At 36.0% G+C, this 26211-nt stretch overlaps 2 protein-coding genes across 2 annotated transcripts in view; both read left to right on the forward strand.

The window, feature by feature from the left end:
* The first annotated feature begins 557 nt into the window (after positions 1–557).
* On the forward strand, positions 558–17024 carry LOC102216999 (extended synaptotagmin-3-like). Its single transcript, XM_023336286.1, has 23 exons — positions 558–1010; positions 2431–2472; positions 2594–2728; positions 5289–5365; positions 5440–5509; positions 5585–5674; positions 5750–5805; positions 5888–6008; positions 6506–6682; positions 6949–7031; positions 7595–7643; positions 8407–8496; positions 8585–8647; positions 8736–8795; positions 10518–10589; positions 10691–10777; positions 12305–12454; positions 13244–13788; positions 14263–14361; positions 14586–14717; positions 14809–14914; positions 15035–15084; positions 16184–17024. The coding sequence occupies exons 1-23, from the start codon at positions 705–707 to the stop codon at positions 16236–16238; spliced, it is 2715 nt and encodes a 904-aa protein (XP_023192054.1). The 5' UTR covers positions 558–704; the 3' UTR covers positions 16239–17024.
* A 1122-nt stretch (positions 17025–18146) lies between these two features.
* Positions 18147–26211, forward strand: part of dnah7 (dynein axonemal heavy chain 7) — an 81985-nt gene continuing 73920 nt past the window's right edge. Inside the window, exons 1-13 of the mRNA XM_005798176.2 lie at positions 18147–18190; positions 18366–18456; positions 18534–18693; positions 19706–19778; positions 20526–20706; positions 20886–20958; positions 21189–21314; positions 21538–21657; positions 22275–22449; positions 22537–22716; positions 23814–24086; positions 24210–24337; positions 25615–25693. Of these exons, the coding sequence (XP_005798233.2) occupies positions 18608–18693; positions 19706–19778; positions 20526–20706; positions 20886–20958; positions 21189–21314; positions 21538–21657; positions 22275–22449; positions 22537–22716; positions 23814–24086; positions 24210–24337; positions 25615–25693 (1494 nt within the window). The 5' untranslated portion in view covers positions 18147–18190; positions 18366–18456; positions 18534–18607. The remainder of the gene's footprint in view (positions 18191–18365; positions 18457–18533; positions 18694–19705; positions 19779–20525; positions 20707–20885; positions 20959–21188; positions 21315–21537; positions 21658–22274; positions 22450–22536; positions 22717–23813; positions 24087–24209; positions 24338–25614; positions 25694–26211) is intronic.

Below are 26211 nucleotides of genomic sequence, written 5' to 3' on the forward strand. Positions count from 1 at the left end.
TTCAGATAGCCCAAAGCTTTGTGATTCACCTAAACTTTGAATGGAGTTTCTATCTTAAAGTAGGCAGAAGTAGTTAGTTTTCAAAGAGTAATTTTGCTGAATTTTTACATCTTCAATACATTTCAATGAAGCAAAAACTGTCACGAAAAGCTTAATATTTTAAAGAGTATAATGAGTATTCAAACCAAAGGTCACAGTCATAATGTCCTTAATGAGATGAATGTTTCTGATGAGCAAAAGTAGATAGGACAGATATAAAATAGTCGGAGTAATAATAAAGAGAAACTGGAAGACAATTATCCGTCTTTGGCGCCACCTGCAGGTCACATTTTGTTATTGCCGAAATACATTACTGGATTATTTCTCTGTTTCATTTTGCAATAAATCCTCCCAAGGCGCCCACTTACATCCACGTCACCACAGTTTCGTTCCTGGTACCTTTTTATATAACTTCTGTAGTTAATAATCAGTGAAGGTTTGTTGGGTTTTCCATTGTTTTTTAACCGGAATCCGGTTTTTCCAGGTGTGTCGCTCCGCAGGTGTGTCTACGCTACACCTCGCTTTTCGTCAGTTAAAAACACGGAAGTTTTGAGGCTGAGGGAGGTTCTCCTGCGGAGTGAGGCAACACTTCATGCTGTCATCCAGCGCATAAATCTGTCCAGACTCCGAACCTGAACGCTTTCTGAGCGGATCTTTTTGGTGAAATGTCATCCGCCGCGCAGAAGCAGCCAGGCGGCACGGAGAGCCTGACGCCGTCCGCTGTCAACCACATTCTGATGGAGTTCCTGATTTACTTCGGCCGAGCCGTGGTGGTCTTCTACCCGGTGTACCTAACCGGGTACCTGGGCCTCAGCATCAGCTGGATCCTGCTCTGCATGCTCATGTTCACCTGGTGGCAGAAGAACCGGCGGTGGAAGGACGTCCGGATCGATTCTGCGATCGACTTAGTGGATAACGAGGCGAATATTATCAGCAGCGAGCTGAAGAAGTCTTTACAGATGGCTTCATGGGTGAGGAGGAATCTAATTTTCATAACTTTAGAGGTTTAATGTCAGCAGATGGTTTAAGTTTACAGGCTGGGAGCAACATTTCTGACATTCTGCATGTCTGGAATGGTGTTTTTTATTCATTTAATGCACCAACGTAGTAAAAAAAATAACACAAGTTCAGGACTCCATGAATGCTGTTTTTGTTCTTTATTTGCATAACCAACCAGGAGCCTGACCCACGGATTGGCGCTCAGTTTTGTTGCAGGAGTTTTACCTCTGCACATTTAACTGCACCACACCCAGAAACGCAGTGACTCATGTAACTGGAGAAGAACAAAACTTGTTTCAGTGTCGGAGGAATGTGTGTGATCACATTCTGGGATTTATCAGTGGATTGTAGCAAAGTGCTTACTGGTTTTAAAGTCAAAACACAGTATCCACCTGCAGAGCACAGTTTGTTTCTGACACATAAGATACAGAACAGGACTAGAGCCACTGGAAAAACAATTAAATCTGACATTTTCTCCAAATTCTACTGCAGCATATTGGAGCCACTGTAGATAGAAAAAAATGAGTATATTTCTGCCACCAAGTCAGAAATGTTTAGATTCATATCAGGAATGAATCTTATAGAAAAACACAGACATTTCTGAGTTCCAAAAGTCAAGAATTTGCAAGTTAAACAAATAAGAAATTTTTAGATTAATCTCATAAAATTTCTAGAAAAATTTGGACATTTCTGAGCTCCAAAAGTCAAAAAAAATTGCAAGAAAATCAAATCACAAAATTAGAGATTAAACTCAGAAATTTTCCAGAAAAAAAAACATGGAAAGTTTCAAAAGCTGAAACTCAGAATCAGACTTTTGAAACGCTGAAATTTCTACATTTTTTCCAGGAAATTTCAGAGATTAATTAAAACATTTCTGAAAATCTACAACCTTTTTAGATCAGGATCTTTCACTTTTTCTAGAAAATTTCTGAAATTAATCTCAAATTCTGAGCTATTTTGGCAGAAGTTTACTTTTTTTCTATCTAATATGCCATTGCAGAATTCAAACTCCTTTTATCATTTTTCTTCTGACTTTAATTTCAGAATTCTGACTTTTTTTTATCGAAATTTGGATTCTTGTTTTTTTTTTTTTCAAAATTCAAACTTTAACCTCAGATTTTTTTTGTCCAATTTCTCTTTTTCTTTTCAGAATTTGTTAATAAGCATCAGAATATGATTTCTAATTTTGTTTCCAATGTTGCTGCTTCAAAGAGGCCTTAAAACCCCCAAACCAATGTATTTTTAATTACAGCAATGGAAAATTATGACTTCCTTTTAATCAGTTTACCCGCAGATTTATTGTTTAATCCAGCATTACATCTGCATTGACTGTTTTCCTCCCAGATTTGATCACAAATCACTTTAAAAATCTTTCATTTGCTTCCTCTAAAGATTAACTTCACCGACGTTGAGAAAGTTCAGTGGGTGAACAAGGTACGGTACTGATCATAATAAAGTTATTCTTTGCTTTTTCTTTGTTGGGTTCTTCTGTCAAGGTGATTATTGAACCATTGGGTTCTGATTGGTTGTGCCTTGGGTTTGGTCATGTCATCAGGTGTTGGAGCAGGCTTGGCCCTTCTTCGGGATGTACATGGAGAAACTTCTGAGAGAAAACATCCAGCCGACGGTCAGGATATCCAACTCTGCGCTCAAAATGTTCACGTTTACCAAGATCCACTTCGGACACAAAGTGAGTCTGATTCGTAAGCAAGTTTAAACTTAATGTAAAAAAGAAAGTACATAAAATTTAACGTAAAAAGAAAATACATAAAACTCTAATTCTAGAGTTTTATGTATAAAACACACTTCAGATTGACTTTGAACTGTCCACTACTGGGTAGATTAGCAGCTGGTTAACTACTTTACACCTGGTTATCGCTTCTTTCTCTTTTTCTGCTGAAAGTTTAATTTTAAATCCTGTGAAAAGTAGTGGTTTGCAATATTGACTTAAAAGTTTTATCACAAAATTCTCTGGTACTATTGTAATAACAATAAAAGTAACAATAACAACTATTATTACTACTTCTTTAGGTTAATGTATGGCTGTGACTGCATTCATAGCCACACAAACAAATACTGCTGTCAGTAAACCGCACATAGTAACTGCATTTAATCATATTTTTAAAATATTTTTATACCTACCTTGAATGAACAGTGGAAATAATATTAAAAATTACAATCCTGATAATACTGACATTTTTTGCATTGTTTATTGAAATTTATCCCAACATTGATAAATACATTTCAATAAGATATTTATCATAATCGATACGATAAACGTCCACCCATACTCTCCAAAAACACAAAATCTCACCAAGTATTTTTGTCTAGTTTCCAGTGCAACTTTCTTGGTACACTTGAAATAAGACAAAAATTAACTATAAATAACCTTTTTGCAAGAAAATAGTCTTTTTAAGTCAATAACTCCTTAATTTTGATGGGACAATATTAAACTTAAACATAGGAACAATGTCTTCTTATAAGTGAAATAATCTGCCAACAGAACAAGTAGTTGTATCTCCCGTTTTATTTCAGTACTAGCATAATCTATCAATTATTTTGACAATTAATCGAGTATTCAAAAAAAAATAGGCTAGTAAAAAAAAACTATTTTGTTTCTTGTATTTAAGTTGTATTACCTAAAATTAAATACAATTTAAATATTACCTTTAGTCTCAAGTTTGAAGCATAAAAAACATTTTTAAAACAAAAATATCTATTTTTACATCGTTATTCTTCTTGATAGGCAAGTACATGTAATTAGTTAAAATGTATTTTCTTGTACATATGTAGCATGCCAGATTATGTACTATTATGTAATATATATATTTAAAAAAAACCGTTACCTTTTAGCAGCCACGAAAGTGGACGTTTCCAGCTGAGGTGTTGAAGCATCGAGGACGTGTTATTGTGAAATGTCAATTCCGTTTGGCAGTACAGACTCTGAACTATATTTTTTAAAACATATATTTATACTTAATTTAAATTCATGCCATAATTTTGACACTTCTTGTCTCTTTTTTGGCGGCATCTCTTTACGTCACTCGCCGTTGTCCTCCATAGCTGCTAATAGCACTTAGCAATCGTCAACGTTCGTCAACGGCTCGTTGGCGGAAGTGAAAGCTTAGTGCAACGCAAATAACGGTCCGACCGGAACCCAGCGCGCTAAATGGTAAAAGATAATTTAACGAAGCTTCGACATGGATAATTTGCCTCGAGGAATTTTATACTCGAGGTTTTGCAGTCATTCAATAAAACATTACAGCATTTGTGGTCGGTATTATACTGTAATGAAGCCTGTCCTGTTGTCTGATGATATGCTCAAGGCTGTCAGTAATGTCCGCCATTTTATAGTATGTTAGCCTGTTTAAGCCCCCGACTCTGATGCTGCTTCTTCCTCAACGAGTAAAATCAGCTCTGTCCGTTCACTGCTGCGCCTCTAGTCCAGTTTGTTGTCCAGGTGAACACAGAGGTATTTCCTGCTTTTGTTTTGTTCAAGAATGAAACAACGTAGATAAGATTTTTTCATCTTTTTATCACAAACTATCAGAATTTGGAATCTGTGCTGTTACTTGAAATATTTTTAGAACCTGTGATAAACAGATTATTTTATGATTTCTCTACATGCTAAACCCTAGAATTGAAAAAGGGTGTACTTTGTTTTTAATATGGATGCACCGATCCTCATTTTTTACTTCCGATACCGTTTAGTGTCGGCCGATACCGATCCAGTACAGAAACACACTGCTGAATTGACTTAAGATGTTAAACATAGATAAAAAGTTATGAATTATACATTTATTTGATAACTCTGTACCAGTGCAGCAAGTTTGGTCAAACATGTAAAAACGACACAACTCTAATTTGTTAAGTCAAGTATAATTAGGAGTATAACAGCCAATGCTAATTAAATTATAAAAGAAACTGAAACAGACAGAAACTATAGGTTGACTACCTTGGTCAAACATGTAATAATAAACTGCAATAAGCCTTTCAAATGGTTCATAAAGAGCAACTAGGAATTATAAATGTGATGTAAAATAAATAATAAAGTGTAGAATTAGACTGAACAGATCGGCCCGTATGGATCAGGTACATTGCCACTGATAAGAATAGGTTATTTTTTCAATATAGGGACCGATACAGATTTTAATATTGGATTGGTGGATCACTAGTTTTTAACATGCAAGCTAAACATAGCTGGAGATGACTTTGTGCCTCCTGTTTTGTCTCTTTTTGACGTCGTTCAGCCACTCAGGATCACTGGGATGAGAGCATACACGCATGAAGTGGACCAAAGGGAAGTGATTCTGGACATGAACATCGAGTCAGTGAAATTAAACACATTTTAGTTTCAGAGTGAGCTCTGTAATCTCTAATCAGCTGCGTTTTCCTGCACAGTTACGACAGTGACGTGGACATCGACGCGGATGTGAACGCAGCTATCAAAGTTGGCATTAAAGGACTGAAGGTTGGTGTTCATGTTTCATTTCTGCTTCTCCTGTTTCTGTTAACTGCTGCTGTAAAAACCTCCTGACTCTTCCAGTTCCGAGGAATGCTCAGAGTCGTCCTAGAGCCTTTGATTAGTCAGGCGCCGCTGGTGGGAGGAGTCACTTTTTTCTTCATTCGCCGCCCTGTAAGTCCACACACACATATTTATGTGACTAGTAAAGAGCAGCTGTAAGATCAGAACTCATGTTTTTATCCTCAGACTCTGCAGATCAACTGGACCGGCATGACCAATTTGTTGGACAGTCCTGCGTTTAGGTCTGACTGATGGAGTTTTCTTATTCACTCACACCTGTTGAGGTTTAGACGTCCTCTTTAATCTGATCTGTCCTCTTTCCAGCTCCCTGTCTGAGGAGGCCATTATAGACATCATTGCGTCCCTCCTGGTTTTGCCAAACCGCATGTGCATTCCTCTGATTGACCAACTCAAAGTAGATCAGATGAGATTTCCTCTTCCTCGGGTGTGTATGAGATAAAACCTGAAGAGCTACTGACACTTTAAATCTGTCAAACGCGTCAAGAGTATGAATGTCCTCAAAGGACAGATTGAGCCAGAATGTATTGATAAAATCCATTCAGAAACTGATAAAATATTAATAAATAGCTGTATCCTCATTTAATAAGAATCTCTTAATACTAAATATTGAACATCTTTTCACATTGATCAGTCCCTCCACAATATATATATATACAGTATATATATATATATATATATATATATATATATATAATTTTTTGCAATCAAAATCACTGATATTTGTGGCGCTAATTTAGAAATATTTATAAGAAATTTTGCAGTAAACGCTTGAAAACCGTTTTAATTTGATTTAGAATTTTGTATTTAAGCACACAACTGTTATCTTGAAGGTTCTGATTATGTGTTAATGTGGAGTTTAGAGGACAGGAGTTTAATCCAAAACGTTCTGATGTGAAACCTCCTGACTGCTGCCCCCTTCAGGGTGTGGTCAGGGTCCACGTGTTGGAGGCCAGGGACCTGGTGGCCAAGGACACCTACATGATGGGCATGGTGAAAGGCAAGTCGGACCCTTACGTCACGCTCCGAGTCGGCAACCGACTCTTCAAAACCAAGACCATCAAAGAAAACCTGCATCCGAAATGGAATGAAGTTTATGAGGTCGGTAACAAAACGTCTACACGCTTTGTCTCATTTGATGATTTTTGAGGAATTATGCCGTCATTCCATCTGTTCTAAAACGTTCACGACTGATTTGCATTTTCCTTTATGTGTGTGCTTTGTTAAACGGTCACCCACTCTAATTTGCTCACCTCTACACCCATTAGGATTTAAAGTTTAATTACAATCACACATTTCTTTCTTTAAGAAATTTACTCAACTTTATAGTCTCTGAAATTATGAACAGAAAAATCTTTTCTTTGCAGTTTGTTATTCACGAGGCGCCTGGACAAGAGCTGGAGATGGAGCTATATGATGAGGACAGAGACAAAGATGATTTCCTGGGAAGGTAAGAGCCAGTCCTGCAGAAGTGTGCTGCTGGATACGTTTTTGAATACTATGCTGTTATAAATATTATCATATTTGTAGAAACACTTCCATGTTTTAACATGGATATTTTGTGATTAAGATTACAGCAAGACATCTGTTGAAATGTCTTAACCTCAGTTGTGTGGAACGAAAGTGAAGGAGACTGTAAATGCGACGCGTGTGTTTAAATCCTGGACCTGATTTCATTTTTGCATGCGTTACATGGCTGTAGATTTTCATGACTCACGACGTCATGCCACATAAGAGTCTGGTTTTGGCTATGAATAACTGCAACATATTTACCAAATGCAGCATAAAAGCAGCCAGAGCTGAAATGTTGACAGAAATCTTTGGGAACCTGTAATTCTAAGGTTCCTTCTACAGAATTCTGAATAAACCAGGAGGAAGAATCACCTGACGCATGTAAAAGCAATATTATGGTTATTGTGGTGCAAAAATATGTGTCTTTTGCTTTCCTTGTTCATGTGTGTGATTTTATACGTCTATCATGTTCGAAATAAAGAAATTTTTCTCTTACTTTAGATATAACCTGGATTTCGGAGAAGTGAAACGGGAGAAAGAAATGGATCAGGTGAGAAAATCCAGAATAAAGTTGGTACACTGCAAAAATACTAAATCTTACAAAGTATTTTTTTTCTGGCTCCTACTGCAGATATAGTTGTAAACAAATATATTTGTAAAGCAAAACTAACTTAGAAGTAACTTTTTCTCAACATATGTTTTACATCAATGATTCCTTAATAATGATTTAAACGTATGGGTCACATTGGCAGATTATTTCCTTTATTGGATGGAAAAAATGTCATCATTGGTAATAATCTGCCAATGGCACAAGTATTTTTTTAAATCAATATTAAACATGAACAATTATCAGAAAATTCTGAATTTTCTTTTAAATTAAACATTGAATGTGTTTCATTAGGCAAAAAATGAAAAATTTTTGACTCGTCACCTTTAACTAAATTAGTTTATATTGTAATTAATGCATCAGGCTTTTACGTCATAACTAAATGTATCCATTTTGTAACCATTATGAAAACTTTATATGATTCTTCAAAAGCATTTATTGCTTTTACCAATTTAAAAATTATATATGTGCATGTGTGCAACATATTCTTTCAATGCAGCAAATTGTTGAGGAAAATATTTTTTAAAAATTATAAAAAATGAGACATTTGGCATCAATTATGGAATTATGAACTTAAAAAGCTTATATTTTCCTGAAGAGTTATTTGTAGGCCAAATATAAATTTTTTTGCAGTGTAACAACCCAAAGACTTATCCATTAAAATTTTAAACTTTGTTTATTTTAACCACCGGTCGTGTTGTTGAAGTGGTTTCCTCTGGAAAACATTCCTCATGGAGAGATTCACCTGAAGCTGCAGTGGCTCGCTCTGAGCACCGATCCCTCTCTGCTGAACGAGGTACGGCAGCCTGGCAGGGACATTTCTGTCAGATTAGGGCTCCCTGGTTAACATCGGGGCTGTGAGTAACGTCCCGTCTCTTTTCCAGTCCAACGCCGGCCTGTCCTGCGCGATGGTCGCTGTTTATCTGGACAACGCTTCCAACCTTCCAGTAAGACGCCTGGATCTGATGCAGTTCATTTTCCAAACATTTATGACAATAAGTCGAGTTTTACAGGTTTTTTTCATGTTGCCCACAGAAAGACCAAAAGGAGTTAACCGTACATCAAAAACATGGGAAGCACAACAAAGAAGCCCGGGTAAGACCAAAGCTTCATCTCATTATTGATTCCTGCTTCTGATTATAATTTAATGCTCATGTGTTCAAAGATAAAGTTTTTCCTTATTTATAAAATTGATACCAAAATGTAACTTCATAAAATGCTCAACATTCCTCATTTAAATTTTTAAATACTTTTTGGTGTAGAAGTTTTCATAAAATTACTACTTCTTTATATTAACGTAATATGATAAAGATAATATATATATATATATATATATATATATATATACATATCATTATATATATATATATATATATATATATATATATATATATATATATATATATCATTATATATTTTTTTCTCATAAAAGGAGTTGATCCTTGTATTATTTTGACTCTAATCTGATAATATTGAGACTTGTTTTATTTTTACAACTTTTTTCTTGTAATAAAATAACTTTTCTCGTATTTTTCTGAATTTATTCTTTAATCTGATTTTTTTTGTACAACTCTGCAATATTATGACATTTCTCATAGTTTTACAACTTTAAATTCTGAATTTGTTTGTATCACTTTATTCTTGTAATAGTTTGACTTTTTTCTTCTTATTACAACTTTTTTGTATTATGACTTTATTTTTGACGTACGAATTAATTGTAATATAATATTTTTATCGTATTATTCTGACTTTATTTTTGTGAAATTATGAATTTTTGCCATGCGACTTTATTCTTGTAATATTTTGACTGTTCTAGTTAATTATTTTTTGTTAACCTGGCCTCTGTCATCATTATAAACTGATTTAAAGGTGAACTAAATATTTTTTGGATTGTATTGAATATAATTATTTGCTGTTTTATTTTCATTCGCAAACTGCAGAAATATTTGAAGTCTGAATATTTTTTACAAACTGTTGAAAACAATCTTTACATAGTTTTATCGAACACAATTGAAAGTGCTTCTGGCTTTCTCATGTGTTTTTGCCTGTGTTGCCATGGTTACGCTTGTTTATCTTCCTGCATGGGGCCTTTTAGCGACTCCACCTACTAATGAAGTGAGGCAGGTTGAAGGAGTGCCTCACTTCTCAGTGAATTATCTGAAAACGTTCCAGTATTTTGTGCCAGAGGTCGTGGGGTCACCCCTTCGAAGCGGGATTCGACCTCGGCGTTGTGATGTTTGGCCCAACGGCTCGGGCAGATCAGATAGTTTCTGCATCAGTGCCGCGTGCACAGCTGGTTTTTCCTGTTTGCTTAGTATTTAATCAGCTGATCTGAAGGGATTTCAGTCTATTTTTAACTCGGTTTTCTGAGTGGAAACAGCTACAAAAAAATCTATTTTTCTGTAGAGTTGTAGATTTCTTTTGTTTATTCAGTTTTCCATTTCATTTTATACATCTGATGATGTAATTATTAAATACTGATCAGTTACTCTTACTTGAATAATTTCTGATATTTGACCCACTGTGAATAACTTTAGTGAATGAAGAAAACATTTTTCACCAGACACAAACACACACCTGCAGTTTCTATTGGTCCATAAGCTTTATACTGGCTGCAGTAGCTGCAGAGCGCCCTCTGCTGGACAAAGCAGGGACTTCAAACATAATAATTGCTTGTTTTGATATTTCTGGAATGTTAAAAATGAAATTTAACCAGCAGCAGCGTTCCAGAGGGATGATGTTTGGAGTAAATGCCTGGCGTTGGGAGGCGTGGCTGCGCTGGGGAATTTACCGACTTCTTCTCTGGTTTGTTTTCAGCTCACAAAGAAGAATGTGGGCCCCAACTCCTACGTGGAATTTACTCTTGATAAGGATGTTCAGAAGAGCAAAGTAGGAATCAGACATTTTCTAATTAACTTATCTGCTTATACATGTTTTATGTTGGCTGTTGGTGTTTAATTGTTTTCCAACCTGCTATTTTGTTTTTACAGGTTGCATATTTGAATAAAAACCCAGTGTGGGAGCAGGGCTTCAACTTCTTTGTGCAGAACGTAAAAACTCAGCAGCTCACACTTCAGGTCAGTCGGGAAACACAGGAGCTGCTGGCATGATGGGAAAATTACTTAACTTCCCTACAGAGTTCTGCTGTTGTTCTTTTTTGTCCCACTTAAATATTTGAAATCATCAACCACATATTAAATTAAAAAAGTACATTTAAAAAATCAGTTTTATTAAGAGGAAAAGGTTATATTAGCATATTAAGGCCATTGTAGATAGGGGGAGAAAAGGAATAAATTTCCACCAAAAAATCTCAGAAATCTTTTAAGGAAAAACCAGATGTTTGATTTTCAGAAGTCTAATGTTAGAAAAATTATCCTCCTGTTCATTTACTCATGAGTTTATTTTACAAGTTATGTTTTCATATTATTCTTTTCATATTATTCTTTCATATTATTCTTTTCATATTATTACTCTCATATTATTCTTCTTTTTATATTTACTTAACTTTTCTTTCTTTTGTAGTACATTATTAACTTTGTTTAGGATGTTTGCTTAGAAGCTAAAAACGTTAAACATTCATGTGTTATTAGTTCCATATGTAACTGATTAGTTGTGGTCAGCCACATGCCCTTGTAAGGGCATGTCCATAAGAGGTTCCAGAATGTAAAGACGGTTGGTCAATTCTCTGTGTGACTGTGTGAAGAAGCCCAACCTCCTTTTTCTATACAATAAAGAGAAATGCAAAGAAAGAACTGGCAGAATTGAGTCCAGACAGTGTTTGACAGCGATTCGTCGCGTCTGTTCTCAATTCTCCTATTCTGCAGAAAAGAAATTAAAAGAAACCTAATCTCTGTCTCTGGCTGATTCTTTGCAGGTTATGACAAATAAACCTATCATCTAAACTTTTAGACTTTTGAAACTCAGAACATTTCCAAGTTTTCTTTTCCTTGAAAATTTCTAAAGTCAAACTCAACATTTCAGTTTTTTTTCTAGTATATTTTCCTCTTTTAAAACTCAGAAAATTTCCTAAAGTCAAAAATTTTAAACTTTTAAAACTTCAAAAATTTCCAAAAGCTGAAAATTTCCCACTTTTGAAATGGATATTTCTGATATGAATCTCAAAATTTCAGCATTTATTTTGTAAAACATTTCAAACTTTTTAAATTCAGAAAATTTCCACAAGTCAAAAATGTTCAACTTTTGAGACTTTTAAATTTCCTCTTTTTTCCTCTGAAATTTCAGACATTAACCTAAAAATCTGTCTTTTTTTTTTCAGAAAATGTTAAACTTTTCAAACTCCGAAATGTCTGTTATTTTGTAGAAAATTTCTGAGATGATCTCCACATTTCTGAGTTTTTTGACTGAAATTTACTACCTTTATTCTACAACGGCCCTAAGGCAACTCCCATACATCTGACACACGAGCAACAAGCAAAGCTGCTTCTCTCGGTTAATTATGCTTCAAAAAACGGACGCTGGAAAAGACTATTGTTGTGCTAAAGCATCTCAATGCCAAACATACAGGAAAATGATCAGTTTATCAAAAAGATCAACCAATTTAATTTAACGTATTAACTGATAACTTGCATTCCTGCTTGATTTAGGTCAAAGACCAGGAGAAGAAATCTGTTCTCGGTTCTCTCAACATTCCCCTCTATCGCCTCTACACCATCTCCTCCATGTGTCTGGACCAGAACTTCCTGCTGGAGCGCTCCGGACCCAACAGCCAGATCAAACTGAAGGTCACTCTCAGGGTGAGTTTTTTCCAGAAAGTTTTTTTTCTAGCAATTTTATACTTTTAACACTCAGATATTTCCAATTTTTTCCTTGGAAAATTTCTGACAAATGTTTGACTTTTCAAACTCAGTAATATTTTTTAAAAATCTAGAAAACTGCTGAGATTAAACTCAAGATTTATTGTTTTTTTTCTAGCAAATTTTTGACATTTCAGTTTCAGAAAGTTGGGGGATTTTTTCTTGAAAATTTCTGAGATTAATCTAAAAATTTCTGAATTATTCCTGGCAAATTTTAGACTTTTCAAAATCAGAGATTCACAAGTTTTTTTTCTAGACAATTTAAGATTTTTTTTTAAATGCTTTACTTTTCAAAGTAATAAATTTCCAAATTTTTTCTAGAAGATTTCTGAGATTAATCTCTAAATGTCTGAGCTTTATTCTAGCACAATTTCAAAAAAAGTTTCAGAAATTTTCAGAATTTATCGGTTGGAATTCATTTATTTATTTTTATTTCCAACAACAATATGCCGTCATAATTACATTTTTAAATAGGAGGAGAAATGAACATCATCTCAAGAACAGATTAAATACACCATCAGCTTTTGCAAAAGAAACATTATATGACAGTGATGTATGTTTTTCTGTCAATGTGACATGTGAGTCATAAAAAGAGATAAATCTTCGTCTGAGGCGCCTTTGACTAGATCCATTTGGGACAAATCCAAAATCGACTGTTGAAAAAACCAGAATGTTAAAATCCAGTTACTCCAAATGCAAAAACAAATAAAGATGTTTAACTGATTACAGATTCTTACCGAGGAACGGCCACCGCCTAAAATCCCCGTCAGTTCTCCATCGAACGTCAAACAGCAGAACCAGCAGGTGAAAGCAGGAGGAAACGCTGCCGCCACGGCTACCGCCGCCACAGCTACCACCACCAAGGCTACCGCCGCCACGGCTACCGCCGCCACAGCTACCACCACCAAGGCTACCGCCGCCTCAGCTACTGCCGCCACAGCTACTGCCGCCACAGCTACCACCACCAAGGCTACCGCCGCCACGGCTACTGCCTCCGCTGCCTCCACCGCTGCCGCCACCCCAGCCCCTTCCGCCGCCACATCGGTTCCCTCCAACGGTGCGCCTGCAGCTTCCTCCCCGGGTCTGCCTGGAGTCCCGCTGGATGGGACGAACAAAGCAGCTTCACCTCAGCCGCGGCGCAACTCCTTCCTGGCTTCTGAAACCAGCAAGCCCTCCAACCTAAACATGCGTCGGTACGATTCCCACAGCCTGCTGTCGGAGAACTCCATCGCCTCGTCGCGCTTCGACCTCACAGACGGCGCGTCCTTTCCACAGTGAGTGGAGACGATTTTCTGCTTCTGAAACCTGTAATGCCATCGTGGTACGGTGGTATGGCAGCGCATTACATAGGAAAAAATTACATTTCTGCCAAAAAAACAGAGAAATTTTGAGATGAATCTAAGAAATTTCTTAGAAAAAACAAGGACATTTCTGAGTTTCAAAAATCACAAACTGTCAGATTTTTAAAATTTTCCAAAAGTCACAAATTTTAAACTTTTGGAAAATGTCTCAAAAGTCAAAAAGCTCCAAATGTCAGAATTACAAAAAGTCCAAAATGTTTGACTTTTGAAAAACAAACGTGGAAAACTCTGAGATTGATTTAAATAATTCTGAACTTCTCTTGGCACATTTTCAAACGCAAAACTTGTTTTTCCTAGGAAATTTGAGAGATTTTGGCAGAAATTTCCTCCTCTGAATGTAGGAAGCTGTAAAAACTTAAACTTTTTGTTATTTTTTAACCCTTTCAGGGCCATCAGGGACCATCAGGGCTCGTTTGGGGAGATCAACCTGACTGTTCGCTATGCCACCATGAGGAACAAACTCATGGTCCTGGTTCATTCCTGCAGGTTTGTTACAGCTTTCACCCTTTTATGATCCTCCAGCATCAACATCATTTATTGATATTATTGACCTTTTGCACTTAATCACGTTGAGGCGCCATGATGGATGTCGGAACAGAGCGACATCCATTGGTTGTTTTGACGTCCGTCATGGGCAGAGAGTCGATACAAATCCTCAGGACTTGAAAATGTGCAAAACCAGAATTAAAAACTGGAACGTTTCCCTGCAGAGACCTGTTTCCCTGCAGCGACAGCGGCACAGACTCCTACGTCCGAATATATCTCCTCCCAGACGTCTCCTGGAGACACCGCAAGAAGACGCACGTCAAGAAGAAGACAGTCAAGCCTGTTTTTGAAGAAAAGTAAGACAACTCTGTTATCCTGTGAAGCACAGACTAATAATCTGAAACACAGAAAATCATGAAGATTCTCCTTTTTTAAAAAAAAATACAGGTTTGAGTTTGATGTGCCGCTTGAAGAAGCTCAAACCAGGCAGTTGGACGTGTCGGTCAAAAATAACAAGATGTTCCGTAAAAGGGAGAGACCAGACATTGGAATGGTACTTTGAGTTTGGTTTACAAATGAATAATTCATAAACTAATAGCTTAAATTTTGGCACATCTTTCTTTGTTTTTGCATTTTAAACAAATGGATTTTAACATTCTGCTTTTTTCAACAGTTGACGTTGGATCTCTCACAGATCGACCTAGTCAAAGGCACCTCAGACTGGTATGGAGCAAAATTTATCTCTTTACTCACATGTTGCATCAACAGACAAACATACAATAATGTCATATAATGTAGTTTCTATTGCAAAATTTATCCTAAAACTGAAATTAGGAAGGTTAAGTTTTCCTTCTGTAATTGGCTTTAGATTACGACCAGGGTCATTGCAAATAGTAAAAAAATAAGAAAAATGTATTTAAATAAAATAAATTCCCACCAGTAAACTCTGAATTTTTTTAGGAAAATACCTGGAAATTTCTGTTTCAAAAGTAAAAAATTTTGTTTGAAAATTCTCTGAAATTTTGAGACTAATCTCAAATTTTCCAGAAAAAAACGAACATATCTGAGTTTAAAAGTTAATGGAAAAACATCAGAAATTTTAGATTAATCTCAGAAATCATCTAGAAAAATTTGTAAATTTCTGAGTTGGAAATTTTCACGTTTTTTTCTAGAATAATTCTGAGATTAATCTCACTCGACTCTTTTCTAGCAAATGTTCAACTTTTCAAACTCAAAAGTTTCCAAGTTTTCTTTAAGAATTTGCTGAAATTAATCTCAATTTCTGACGGGTTTTTTGTCACTAATTTTCAGCTTTTGCACCTCATAAATATTTTAGAAAATGTTTTAGACTAATTTATCTATTATTTTTTTAGATTAATCTCAAAATTTCTGAGTTTTTTTCTAGCAAATTTTTGACTCTTCAAACTCTGAAAGTTTTTTATAGAAAATTTCTGACAAGAATCTCAAAATTTCGGATTTTTACTTCTTGCAATTTTTCAACTTTTGGAGGTCAGAAATATCCAACAGTTTTTCTTAAAAACTTTAATCTCAGAATTCCTGTTTTTTTTTCTGTTTTTGCTGAAATGTACTCTTTGCTCTGTTTTCTTTTTTAACAAAAACATAACAAGATACAACTAACTTGAAACTGGATGAAAATGGCTTATAATATTCTGAATATTTTTAGATTTAATTCCCATAATTTTGAGCGGCATGCTCCCCGCTGTGCCCTGATTGATGGTTTGGTTGCTCTACAGAAACCTGTTTGTATGACAATAAACCTATTTTTGTCCATAATGACATTTTCTTTTTTTTTCTTTTTAAGGTTTGAACTTACAATACCTGGACTGTCGAGATCGACGAGGCAGAGTCACTTTTAGAGGAAGTGACTCCTTTCCAGCAGCTTCTAAAACTCTTATTTTGAAATTCTGTTGAGGCGACGTTGTCTCTTCCCTGAATGTTGCAGCGCCAAGTGAATGTGCAAATATTTTGTTCTGTAATATGAGCAGTGTGGGCTCATATTACATATTTTTGATAAAGCTGCTTGTATTATTTTATTGAAAATATATTTTAAAAATGCTGAGTCATTCCACAGAGACCAAAAGAATTCGTTTTTTCACTTCATCTGTGCTGGAGTTGGAAATAATCCAAATCAGAAACAACTTAAAAATGCAAATATTTGTTGCACTGAAGTCAAGAGAATCATTTTAAATTGAGGAAATTTAAAAAGTGTCCATGCAGCCGGGTCGTTTTTCTGAAGCTTTGGGTGGAAACTTTCAGAGCTTTTAATGTTTCAGAAAGTTTTTAATCATGTTTTCTGTTTTCTTTGCAGTTTTACCACAAACCGCATTTCTTGTTTAATAATTTCTGTCATCGAAGCGTTTCACTTTAACACATTTTTACATGATAGAGTTCCAAAATTACTTTTTATTAAACAGAAAGGTCACATTTATTGGTTGAAAACATCTGCTTTATGGCTAATAACTGATTGATAATAAATAATTTAATTATTTTAGGATTTCTCTGAGAAATTTATGCACTAATTTCTTTTAAAGTTTTTCTGTTATTTTTAAGTTACAGAGGAGAATTGTTTTAAAGTTTGTTGGTGAAGTAAAACTGAATCTTGTTTTCAGATATTTATTAAAAAATAAACCTATTCAAAAAGACACACTGGGGAATTATTTGTTTTTACTGTAAAATTATGACTCTACGTGTTAAAGTTCATGAAATAAAAAAGTGACATTTTTAAAGTATGAGCGATATTTTTACTACGATGTTGAATCAGGGTGATGGATGGAACATTTCCACCAAAAAACATAAACATTTGCTGAAAAAACATTCAGAAATTTCACAATAACCTCCAGAAAATAGTTTTAAAAAAACTTTTCAAAATCAAAAATATTTCTCAGTTTGAAAAGTTGAACATTTGCGAGAAAAAAAACTGATTTTGTGATTCATTTCAATTAAACATTTTTCTTATAAATTTTTAGCTTTAGAAACTTCCACATTTTTTCTCAAACTTCTGATATTAAAATCTTTGTTTATTAGTTTATTCGGTGGAAACTTGCTCTTCCTATTAGAACCATTGCAGATGAGAAAAATGAGTAAATTTCCACCAAAAATATCTGAAACTTTGAGATTAATCTCAAGAAATATTCTAAGAAAAAAGAAAGAAATCTTTTAGCTCCAAAAGTTGAAAGTCAGAACATTTCCAGAAGTCAAAAATGTTCGACTTTTGATACTCTCTTTTTTTCCATTTATAAAAAATCTGAATTTAATCTCATATTGTCTGTATTTGGGTGGAAATTTATGTCTTTTTTTCTACTTACAAATAAAGACGATACGTGTTGTCCTGTACAGACTCTTTCAATATAGACCCACAAAAAAGTTTTTAATTATCATATTCGCTAAATAACAGAACGGAAACGATCAATTGAAATATGGGGGCAATGTAAACAGGAACGTTTGTAGTTTGTAGTTTCTCTTACGTCGTTTTTTAATGCAATCACGCACCTTTTGGCTGCACAATGTGTCTTAAATCGACCCAGTTGGTTCCGATAGATGTGAGGTTCCGTTTTATTTCTTTTTCTTTTGTAAAGAAGCACAGAAAAGGTTTTAAAAAGCCGTTTATCGGTGGGAGAAATGCATCTGTGCTCATAAATCTCAGTCCCCGCTGCGCTCAGGTGTTTCCGCGTCGCCTAGCAACCGCCCTGGCAACGGAATAAATGTTTCTGTTGATCGCGGAAAGTTTTTAACCACGATGAGTTTAAAAAGGAAGAAACCCGATTTTTCGGATATCCCAGATGTGTATGTACATACCCCAGATGTACGGGTAAGCTGGAGAAAACGGAATTATTTAGAAAATGTTCATTTATTTAATTTATTTTCTCAAGTTCATTTGATTCTGACGCTAAACAAGCAGCCTGGTGTTATCTTTAATATTACATATCGTTGCTATGGTTTTGTAATTTGTTGTATTAAGTTATTCACTAACATCCCTTGTTTAGTCCGGCAGCCAGGAGCCGTGGATTGAAGCAAAACCTTCATTTTCTCTGTTTGAAGGCGCGGATGAAACGACCGAAGCAGCGGCTCCGGAAAGTAAATAAAATACATTCATAATTCTTGCAGCTCCGTGTGAAACTGTTGGTGCATTTAGCTACACTGTTTGGCTGCAGGACATGGAGGCGAAGGCAGACCCAGCGGAACCACCAGCAAAACTGGAATTGGGCTTTACCGCAAACCGACCCCGATGAAGCAGCGCAGCTCCAGGGCGAGCCGGGCGGATCAGAGGGAGCAGGACCGGAAACTGACAGAAAGTGTCGTGGAAACCTTGAGGTGACTTTTCATCAGGCTCCCATGAAAACATGTCCGATTATTTCTACTACGGAAGAGGATTTCAACGATTAAGAATATTTGTATTATGATGGAAAATGTAATGTTGACATTTTTCTAAGATTAATGATTTTTATTTCAAAATTCTGATATTTTTTCTTTCAGGATTTTGACTTTTTCTCAAAATTCTGACTTTTTCTCAAAAGTTTGACATTTTTTTGTCTATATTCCGACTTAGACCTCAGATTTATATTTCTCAGAATTTGTATTTTGAAGAATTCAGAATTTTTCTCAGAATTCGAACTTTAATCTCAGAATAAATTTTTCCCAGAATTCCAAATGTAATTTTAGAATTAGTATTTTAATGTCACAATATTATTTCTCAGAATTTTGACTTTTTTTCTCTAGATTCCAACTTTAATCTTAGATTTCTTTTTCTCTGACATTTTCTTTCTTCAAATTTTGACGTTTTACTCAGAATTCTGGCTTTAATCTCAAAATTTGGACTTTAATCTCAGATTAATTTTTTCTAAGAATTTTTGACTTTTTCCTCAGAATTCATGTTTTCTAAAAATTTCAATTTTAATCTTAGAATTGGCATTTTAATCTCAGATTTCTGACTTTTTTCCCCCTTAGAATTCAGACTATAATCTCAGAATTCTATTATTGTCAAAATCCAAATAAATATCCAGACATTATGGGTGTATGTCAGTTAAGTAGTTAGCAAATGAAAATAATCACCTAGCTGTTCCTTCCTTGCTATAGGATTTCTAAATCTGTACCTTATCCAAAACTGAAAACCTCAAATTTATTTGGTAGATTGTCGTTTAAAGAATCTATTTGCTTGATGGTGCAGAAACAATTTAAGCAATTCTAAATCTGAGGAAATAAAAGTTACATTTAATTTTTTCAGTGGCCTTAATCCTCTTCCGTAGCATTTCTAGTACATAACAAGTTAATCACACTTCCTGCTTGTGAAATATGCCAGTAATTAAATCATGTTGTCTGATTTCAGCCAGCGGGTTGCTGAGGGCGGCGCCACAGAAACTGGAACCTTCAGGTTTACAGAGGATGCCAAACGTAAATTGGTAAAAAAAAAAAAAAAAAACATACAAGTATATCAGTGAACCTGCTCTGCTTGTGCCAACAGCGGAAAAAATTACTGATCCAACATCTGCAGTCGTCCTTATCTCTGCTCTTCAGCCAATCAGCATCAAGGGAAGTGAATGCTGCTCCTGGATTGGCTGATTTATAAGCCAATAGTGTGTAAAGGAGCGTTGCGATTAAAGCTGCTTACTTTGAATATAACAAATTTTCTGGACGATAAATTGTCCCAGATAAATGATGACATTGTTGCTTTGAGACGATTTTAGGGCCGAATAATGGAGAGAAAACATAAAACAATAAAAACGTGCTAATTCAACTGGCAGATTATTTAACTTGTAAAAAGATATCTTTCCCTTATTATTAATGAAATAATCTACTTTTTTGTCAATATTAAGGAATTATTTACTTAAAATAGCCCTTATATTTTGCTGAACAGTTACTTAAGTCAGTTTTGTCTTTTTTCATTTACGCTAGAAACTAAACCCCAAAAGGTCAGACTTTGTGTTTTTGCAGTGTAGTTGAGACCAACCACATTTGTTTTTGTCATCCCATGTTTGATATAAATCATGCAAATGAAAATTACTGAGCTTGTTTTAATCTGTCATGCGATTTATTTTTATTCTCAATAAACAAACATCTTATAAAAACCAAATGAACTCTTCCTGAGTTCCCTGTGTGCCGCCTGAAAGCGTCTCCCTGCTCCTGAACGCTGCGCTGTGTCCTGCCAGATGTTTGACTACTACATCCAGAAGGGCATCGGCCTGGTGAACCTGGCGCGTCTGCAGGACTCCTGGATGGACAACATCCATGCGCTGATCCCCCCCAAGCTGAGGCGCCTGAGCACATCGCTGGAGGAGCTGGATGTTGAGACCAAGGAGGAATATCTGCAGAGCATCAGGACTGCAATCCGTATGAACCCAATTATTTCCAAAAGATAATGTAAACAAATGACAGAGGTTCGCTGATCCTCTCAGAGTCATATGGACTAAATGGATGAATGGCTGAATGTGTTTTGATTATAATCCATTAAGAAAAATCATGATTTTGTTTTTAAGTAATGACTTAATGTCTGCTGTGTTTGACTGCAGTAATGAAAACGCTCCAAGATCAGAGTGGAAAGGAGGCGGGCGCCGAGGAGGAGCTGCCCTCTCACAGACTGGAGTCAGTCTGATTAACCTTCTAAGATGCTAATCAGATATTTAGTTTGGAGCTAAATACTTAGAAAGAAAGTGAAATATTTAGCGTAGCTTACAAAATGCTAGGTAGCTTTACCTTGACTGCTTTCTGTTGCATTCAAACAATAAGAATCAACTGAAAACATTAGAAATGTGATATTTGTATGGAAATGAAAGTATTTTCTTGACCGTCCCTCTGATGTCGTTCCCTGTCAGGATGAAAGTAGTGCCGAAGCCGTGGAATCGATCCTTTATCCACGCGAGGAGGAAGATCAGCCTAAACCTTCACTGTGTCACCCGCCCTTTGCTGCAAGTGGTGCTTCTGTGGTACGACTTGTACAAGTAGGTACAACAAACTGAAAGCACAAACAGGATTTATGTGATATCTCATACAGTTATCTGCATGTGTTTTAAACTCTAAACAGTGGTGTTTTTGAGTAAATGAAGCACAGCTTTCTTAAAAAACAACACAAAATCTACCAAGTTTTGTGGTGGAGGTGGTGGCCCTTAGCATGCCACCGCAGACTCTGTGTAATCGGTGCTTTCCTCAACAATCTGCTTTCAGAGACATCCGACTGATCGACGTGGCAGCGATCTGCTTCAATAAGAAGTTCCTGGAGCTCTCTGAGTTTCAGCAGGTTGTTGCTAAACATATTGAGTTCTGCAAAGATTTCCTCCTGGAAAAGTAAGCAAGACGTCCCTGTGACGCAAAGTTAGATAACTCATCCCATCCAGCAGCAGTGGAATAAATCACAGTGATTTCCAACACAAGGAAGAATGCAGCAAAACTCCATGTTTATCCCTTTTGTGGCCTCATCCGGCCCGCCGTGGATTCTTATGTTTTAGGTAGCTTTGTGCTCAACTGTTGTGTTATCAGAGCAGTTTTTCACCTGCATACGGCCAAATTACACCAATCAGTCCCTTCGATTACTCATAGAAATTTCCAAGGTTTTTCTAAAGAATTTCTGAGATTCTGTTTTTACTTACAATTTTTTAATTTTGGAGATTAATCTCAGAAATGTTCTAGAAAAAAACCTTGGAAATTTCAATTTTCAGTTTCAAACATTGAACATTTTTGACATTTGAAACTCAGAGAAAGTTTAAATTAAAATGTATTTGTTTTTTGTAGAAAATTTCAGCAATTAAATTTTTTCTTGCAAATCTTTGAGTTTTTGAGAGTAATCTCAGCAATAAAAAAAAAACATGTACATTTCTGAGTTTGAAAACATCCAAACGTTTGCATGTTTGATGCATGGTTTTAAACGATTAACACGTTATTTTTTTGTTTGAATTTTTTTTTAGTTGGCTTTCTGACGTGCACAAGGTTTTCTGCATTCCAAACCTGTTGGCTTCTCTGAGCAAGAAAGGAAAACTCGACTCTTTCTTAAACTCTGCGGCAGCTCTGATGACGCTGCATCTGCAGAAACTTATGCTCAACTCACTGAGCGACTACACAAAACTCATTTCTACAAATATGGTACAATTTTACTTTTTATCCTGGCTTACTCTAAAGAATAAATCTAGCTGATGAATTTAGTTTTAATTCCTGCCCTCTGTCGCTCAGCATTCAGACAGAGCCAGAGGCACATCAGGCTTTATTCTGCATCTGATCTTAGACGGTACTGAGATCAAGTTTGAGCCGGACTTCGAGACGTACGAGGAGGCGCTCATCAATGTGTTTGAGCTGATGCTGAAGTCCACCAGCGATATTCCACGGGTCGAATCCACCCTGCTCCCCGAATGGGTAAGAATAAAACCACAAAGCCGGGTCATCAGTAAAACCTGATATGGTGCTTAGTTTTCACACACTACTGGGGCTGGACGATATAAACGTTTCATATCGGTCGATGTAGGTGATTATTCATTCGTTTTCTATTTATTTATTTATTTTTCATTTTTAACTTTTTCATACACAATTCTGACAAAAAAAAAACAAACACATGAGAAATAAACAATGTTTAAATTCTTCCAGAGAATGTAGACAAGTTGTTTTTTGAGTTTCCCCCACATGTAAAGTGATTTCTGTTTCAGAAAATATTTTATTTGTTTCTGGGCGGTGTGACCTTTCCTCTTTTATCCGCAGTTTTCACTCCATCATGTTGTTTTCTTATTTTTAAGAAGTTATACAGCACAGTTAAAAAACAGAAAACTGCAAGTTACGCAACAAGTCGTTACTAGGCAACCAAAGAGTGAGTGAGTGAGTTGATTCCACCAGCTTAGCTAGCTGGTGGAGAGCGGTTTATCAGCTAAAGCCTTTCCTCTGCCTACATCCCCCAGAATGCCGTGCAGTCCTGGATCGGAGTTCAGTGAAATTGCTAAATATTCTATCAGATTTATTATCTATTGATCTACATGGTTCTCTTGTGACGTCGGAAACTGTGTAATTGACAGCCATCTTGGTAGGCAGTTGCTATGGAGTGGCTATGACAACAATAAAGCCACAAGCTTAGAATTAGCCTTGTTCCCATCTAACTTATAAACAGTGTAAGTACATTGCAATTTGATCACACTTTTTTATAGTATCACACCTCTGTAATATTAAGACGGATATCAGTGATATTTACTGTAGTAGTACAAGCTGAACTAGCAAAAAGTAGCTTAGCTAATGTAGCTTTTATCTGCCTGCTAAGAGGGACATGTAGCCTAGGTGTTTGTTGCTACATGTACTCACTCTGCCAGTCACCAGAACCTTGTTATTCACACAAAGAGTTCATATATCATATTGATCATGTGTCTAGCGTTATACATGTTATTGATTTATTGTCCAGCCCTACCTATTGATGTCTCAGGGGAACAGTTTGAGTCTAGCCTGAGTTCTTCCCTAATTTCACCTTCTCTCAGGAAGAATACAGTGTTGGGAAAACCTTGAGACCCATCATCCTCCCAGAGATCATCGAGGTCCAGCAGGAGGAAGTACGCCGGGCGTTCTGGGCTGAGACGGAAAGCCCCAAAGAGCACGTCCACCTGTTCGACAAGTACGCCATGCTGGTGTCCAAGGAGGCGGAGGAGAAGGTCCAGAAGTTCCTCAGTCAACCGAAACCCTTCCAGGAAATCAAGGACGAGGCCATCTACTACCAGGAGCTTGCCGATGAGATTCAGTACTCATCGTGCAGGGTAAGATCTGGAACATGAGCCGCCTTTTACTCAGTACATCACTGGTATCGGTCGTCCTATTAGCAGCAAACAGAGATATTTCTCTGGTCTTTGAGGGTTGATTAATCATATTTTGGACTTCAGGTGGCACAACTCGGCATGTTTGAGGTCCAGGCCCACAAACTCCTCAGCTCTCTGGCCGAACGTGCGCTGGAGCTCAAGGAGAAACTGGCTGTGCAGATGTTACACGATCATCAGCAAATTAATGAAAGGTTTTTAAAGGGTTTCACTGCTTTCCTGCCTCATCCTTTGTCTTTGAACACCAAATATTACCAAATATAGTTGGTCTAGTTTCTAGTGGAAACATCTCAGCACTCTGGGAATTAAAAATAGCTTACATGAAACTTTTAAGCAAGATATGAGTTAGGCTCAAGTCAATAATTCCTTAATTTTTAAAAAGGTTTTAGTTCCATTTGCAGATATTTCACTTATAACAGATAAAATGTCTTGTTAAAAGTGAAATAATCTGATAGTAGTACTTTTCATTTACTTACATTTTTATCCAACACATTTTTACTCCATGTCAGCATTGAAATAAAGTGAAAAAATACTTTTAAGATCTTTTAAAAGCAGTTTAAGAAAGTCTGAGAGTTTATAATGAAACCACAAATAAGCAATAAAATGCTTACAGATACGTTTTTTTCTCTGCATGGCAACACTTGGCTAATGTATCGCAACTCATTACATTTGTCCATTGGGATAAATTTAATGATGGAAAATATTTTCAAAATAACTTCAAATGCTATCTGTGGAGATATTAAACATTATGAGAGCCATTCTGTTGAACTTAAATTTATATTTTTGATGCTCTTTCAGATCATTGCTTGTCTTCTCTGATGTCAATGACCAAAAAATAAAATACTAGTCAGTAATAAGAATCACTCAAATGACAAAATCCATATTTCTTTATTGGTTTAAACCCAGAAATGTATCATATTCATTCCATTAGACAAAAAGTCTGAAGGAGTTAAAACAAGCAGGTAAGTAAATAAAAAAGTACTATTTCCACTGGCAGGTTATTTCATTTATATCAAGAAATATTTCCTATGTTACAAGTACAATAATGTTCCAGCGGAACTACAACTGAGTTGCTAGGCAACGGGCTGAGCTTGGCTGGGGTTGCTAGGTAACAGCGCAGTGACCGTTGATTGTGATACAAGTAGAATAATCTACCAGTGGAAATAATACTTTCTCATCAATACAGGGGAATTATTGACTTAAAACAAGCTGCCATATCTTGCTGAAAAGTTACGTGTAAGTTAGTTTAGCTGTATTTCAAGCGTGCTAAGATATTTCACCAGAAACTAAAAAAAAAAAACTTGCTAAGATTTAGGGGTTTTTGCTGTGTTGTGTAGCTGTGTAGCTATTAGCTCAATGAGGCTTTGGAGAAAATAAAACCTCCAGGGTCTGTTTGTCTGGAGAATTTGAAGCAGTGATGTTTCTGGTTTCAGACACTTTTACCAGAATAACGATCTTTTCTCTCTGACAGGCTCTGCAAAGAGTTTGAGAAGATTTCAGAGACGGCCCTGAGTACGCCGCCTGATACTCTGAAAATGGTGGAGCTAAAGGTGACTTTTTGTTTCCAGTCACACAGCAATAATTACACTGTCCAGTCAGTAAATTCAGGTTTTTTTTACTTAATAGTTCTTATGTCAAAATATTGGCTTTTTAGCTTGTAAAAGTATACTTTATTTTGTTTTAATATTGTTTTCGGAGATTTTCATTTTTTGCATGTTTTTATGCTTCCATTTGTGTTTCTTCTGCCTCTAAAAATAGTCCAAGCAAAAAAAACACTGAGCTGCTTTTTAGCAATGGTGGCTGGAAAATGAGTCGTTTCAAAAACCTTCAGAATGTAACAAATCAGAAGGCACTGCCCCGTTACCTAGCAACCCTAGCAAAGTCCAGTATGTTTGGTATGCTATGTGCATGTACAATGGCTGCTGGAAAAGACAAAGTGTTTTGTTGTTGACTTACCATCCAGAAATGATTTGCTACATTCTTGTTGGTTGTGCAGGAGGTTCTACTAATGCTTTTCAAAGATGTGCAGTTTCATAACTGTGCATCTGTTTGCGGCCATGTAATCATT

Source organism: Xiphophorus maculatus, chromosome 7, assembly GCF_002775205.1.
Source record: "Xiphophorus maculatus strain JP 163 A chromosome 7, X_maculatus-5.0-male, whole genome shotgun sequence".
Taxonomy (NCBI): Eukaryota; Metazoa; Chordata; class Actinopteri; order Cyprinodontiformes; family Poeciliidae; genus Xiphophorus; species Xiphophorus maculatus.

Excerpts from the sequence above, each read along its gene's own strand:
- LOC102216999 (XM_023336286.1), top strand. The coding sequence starts at position 705 with ATGTCATCCGCCGCGCAGAAGCAGCCAGGCGGCACGGAGAGCCTGACG. Across the intron at positions 8,796-10,517 it reads AGCACAACAAAGAAGCCCGG|CTCACAAAGAAGAATGTGGG; the intron begins GTAAGACCAAAG and ends GTTTGTTTTCAG. Across the intron at positions 12,455-13,243 it reads AACTGAAGGTCACTCTCAGG|ATTCTTACCGAGGAACGGCC; the intron begins GTGAGTTTTTTC and ends AACTGATTACAG.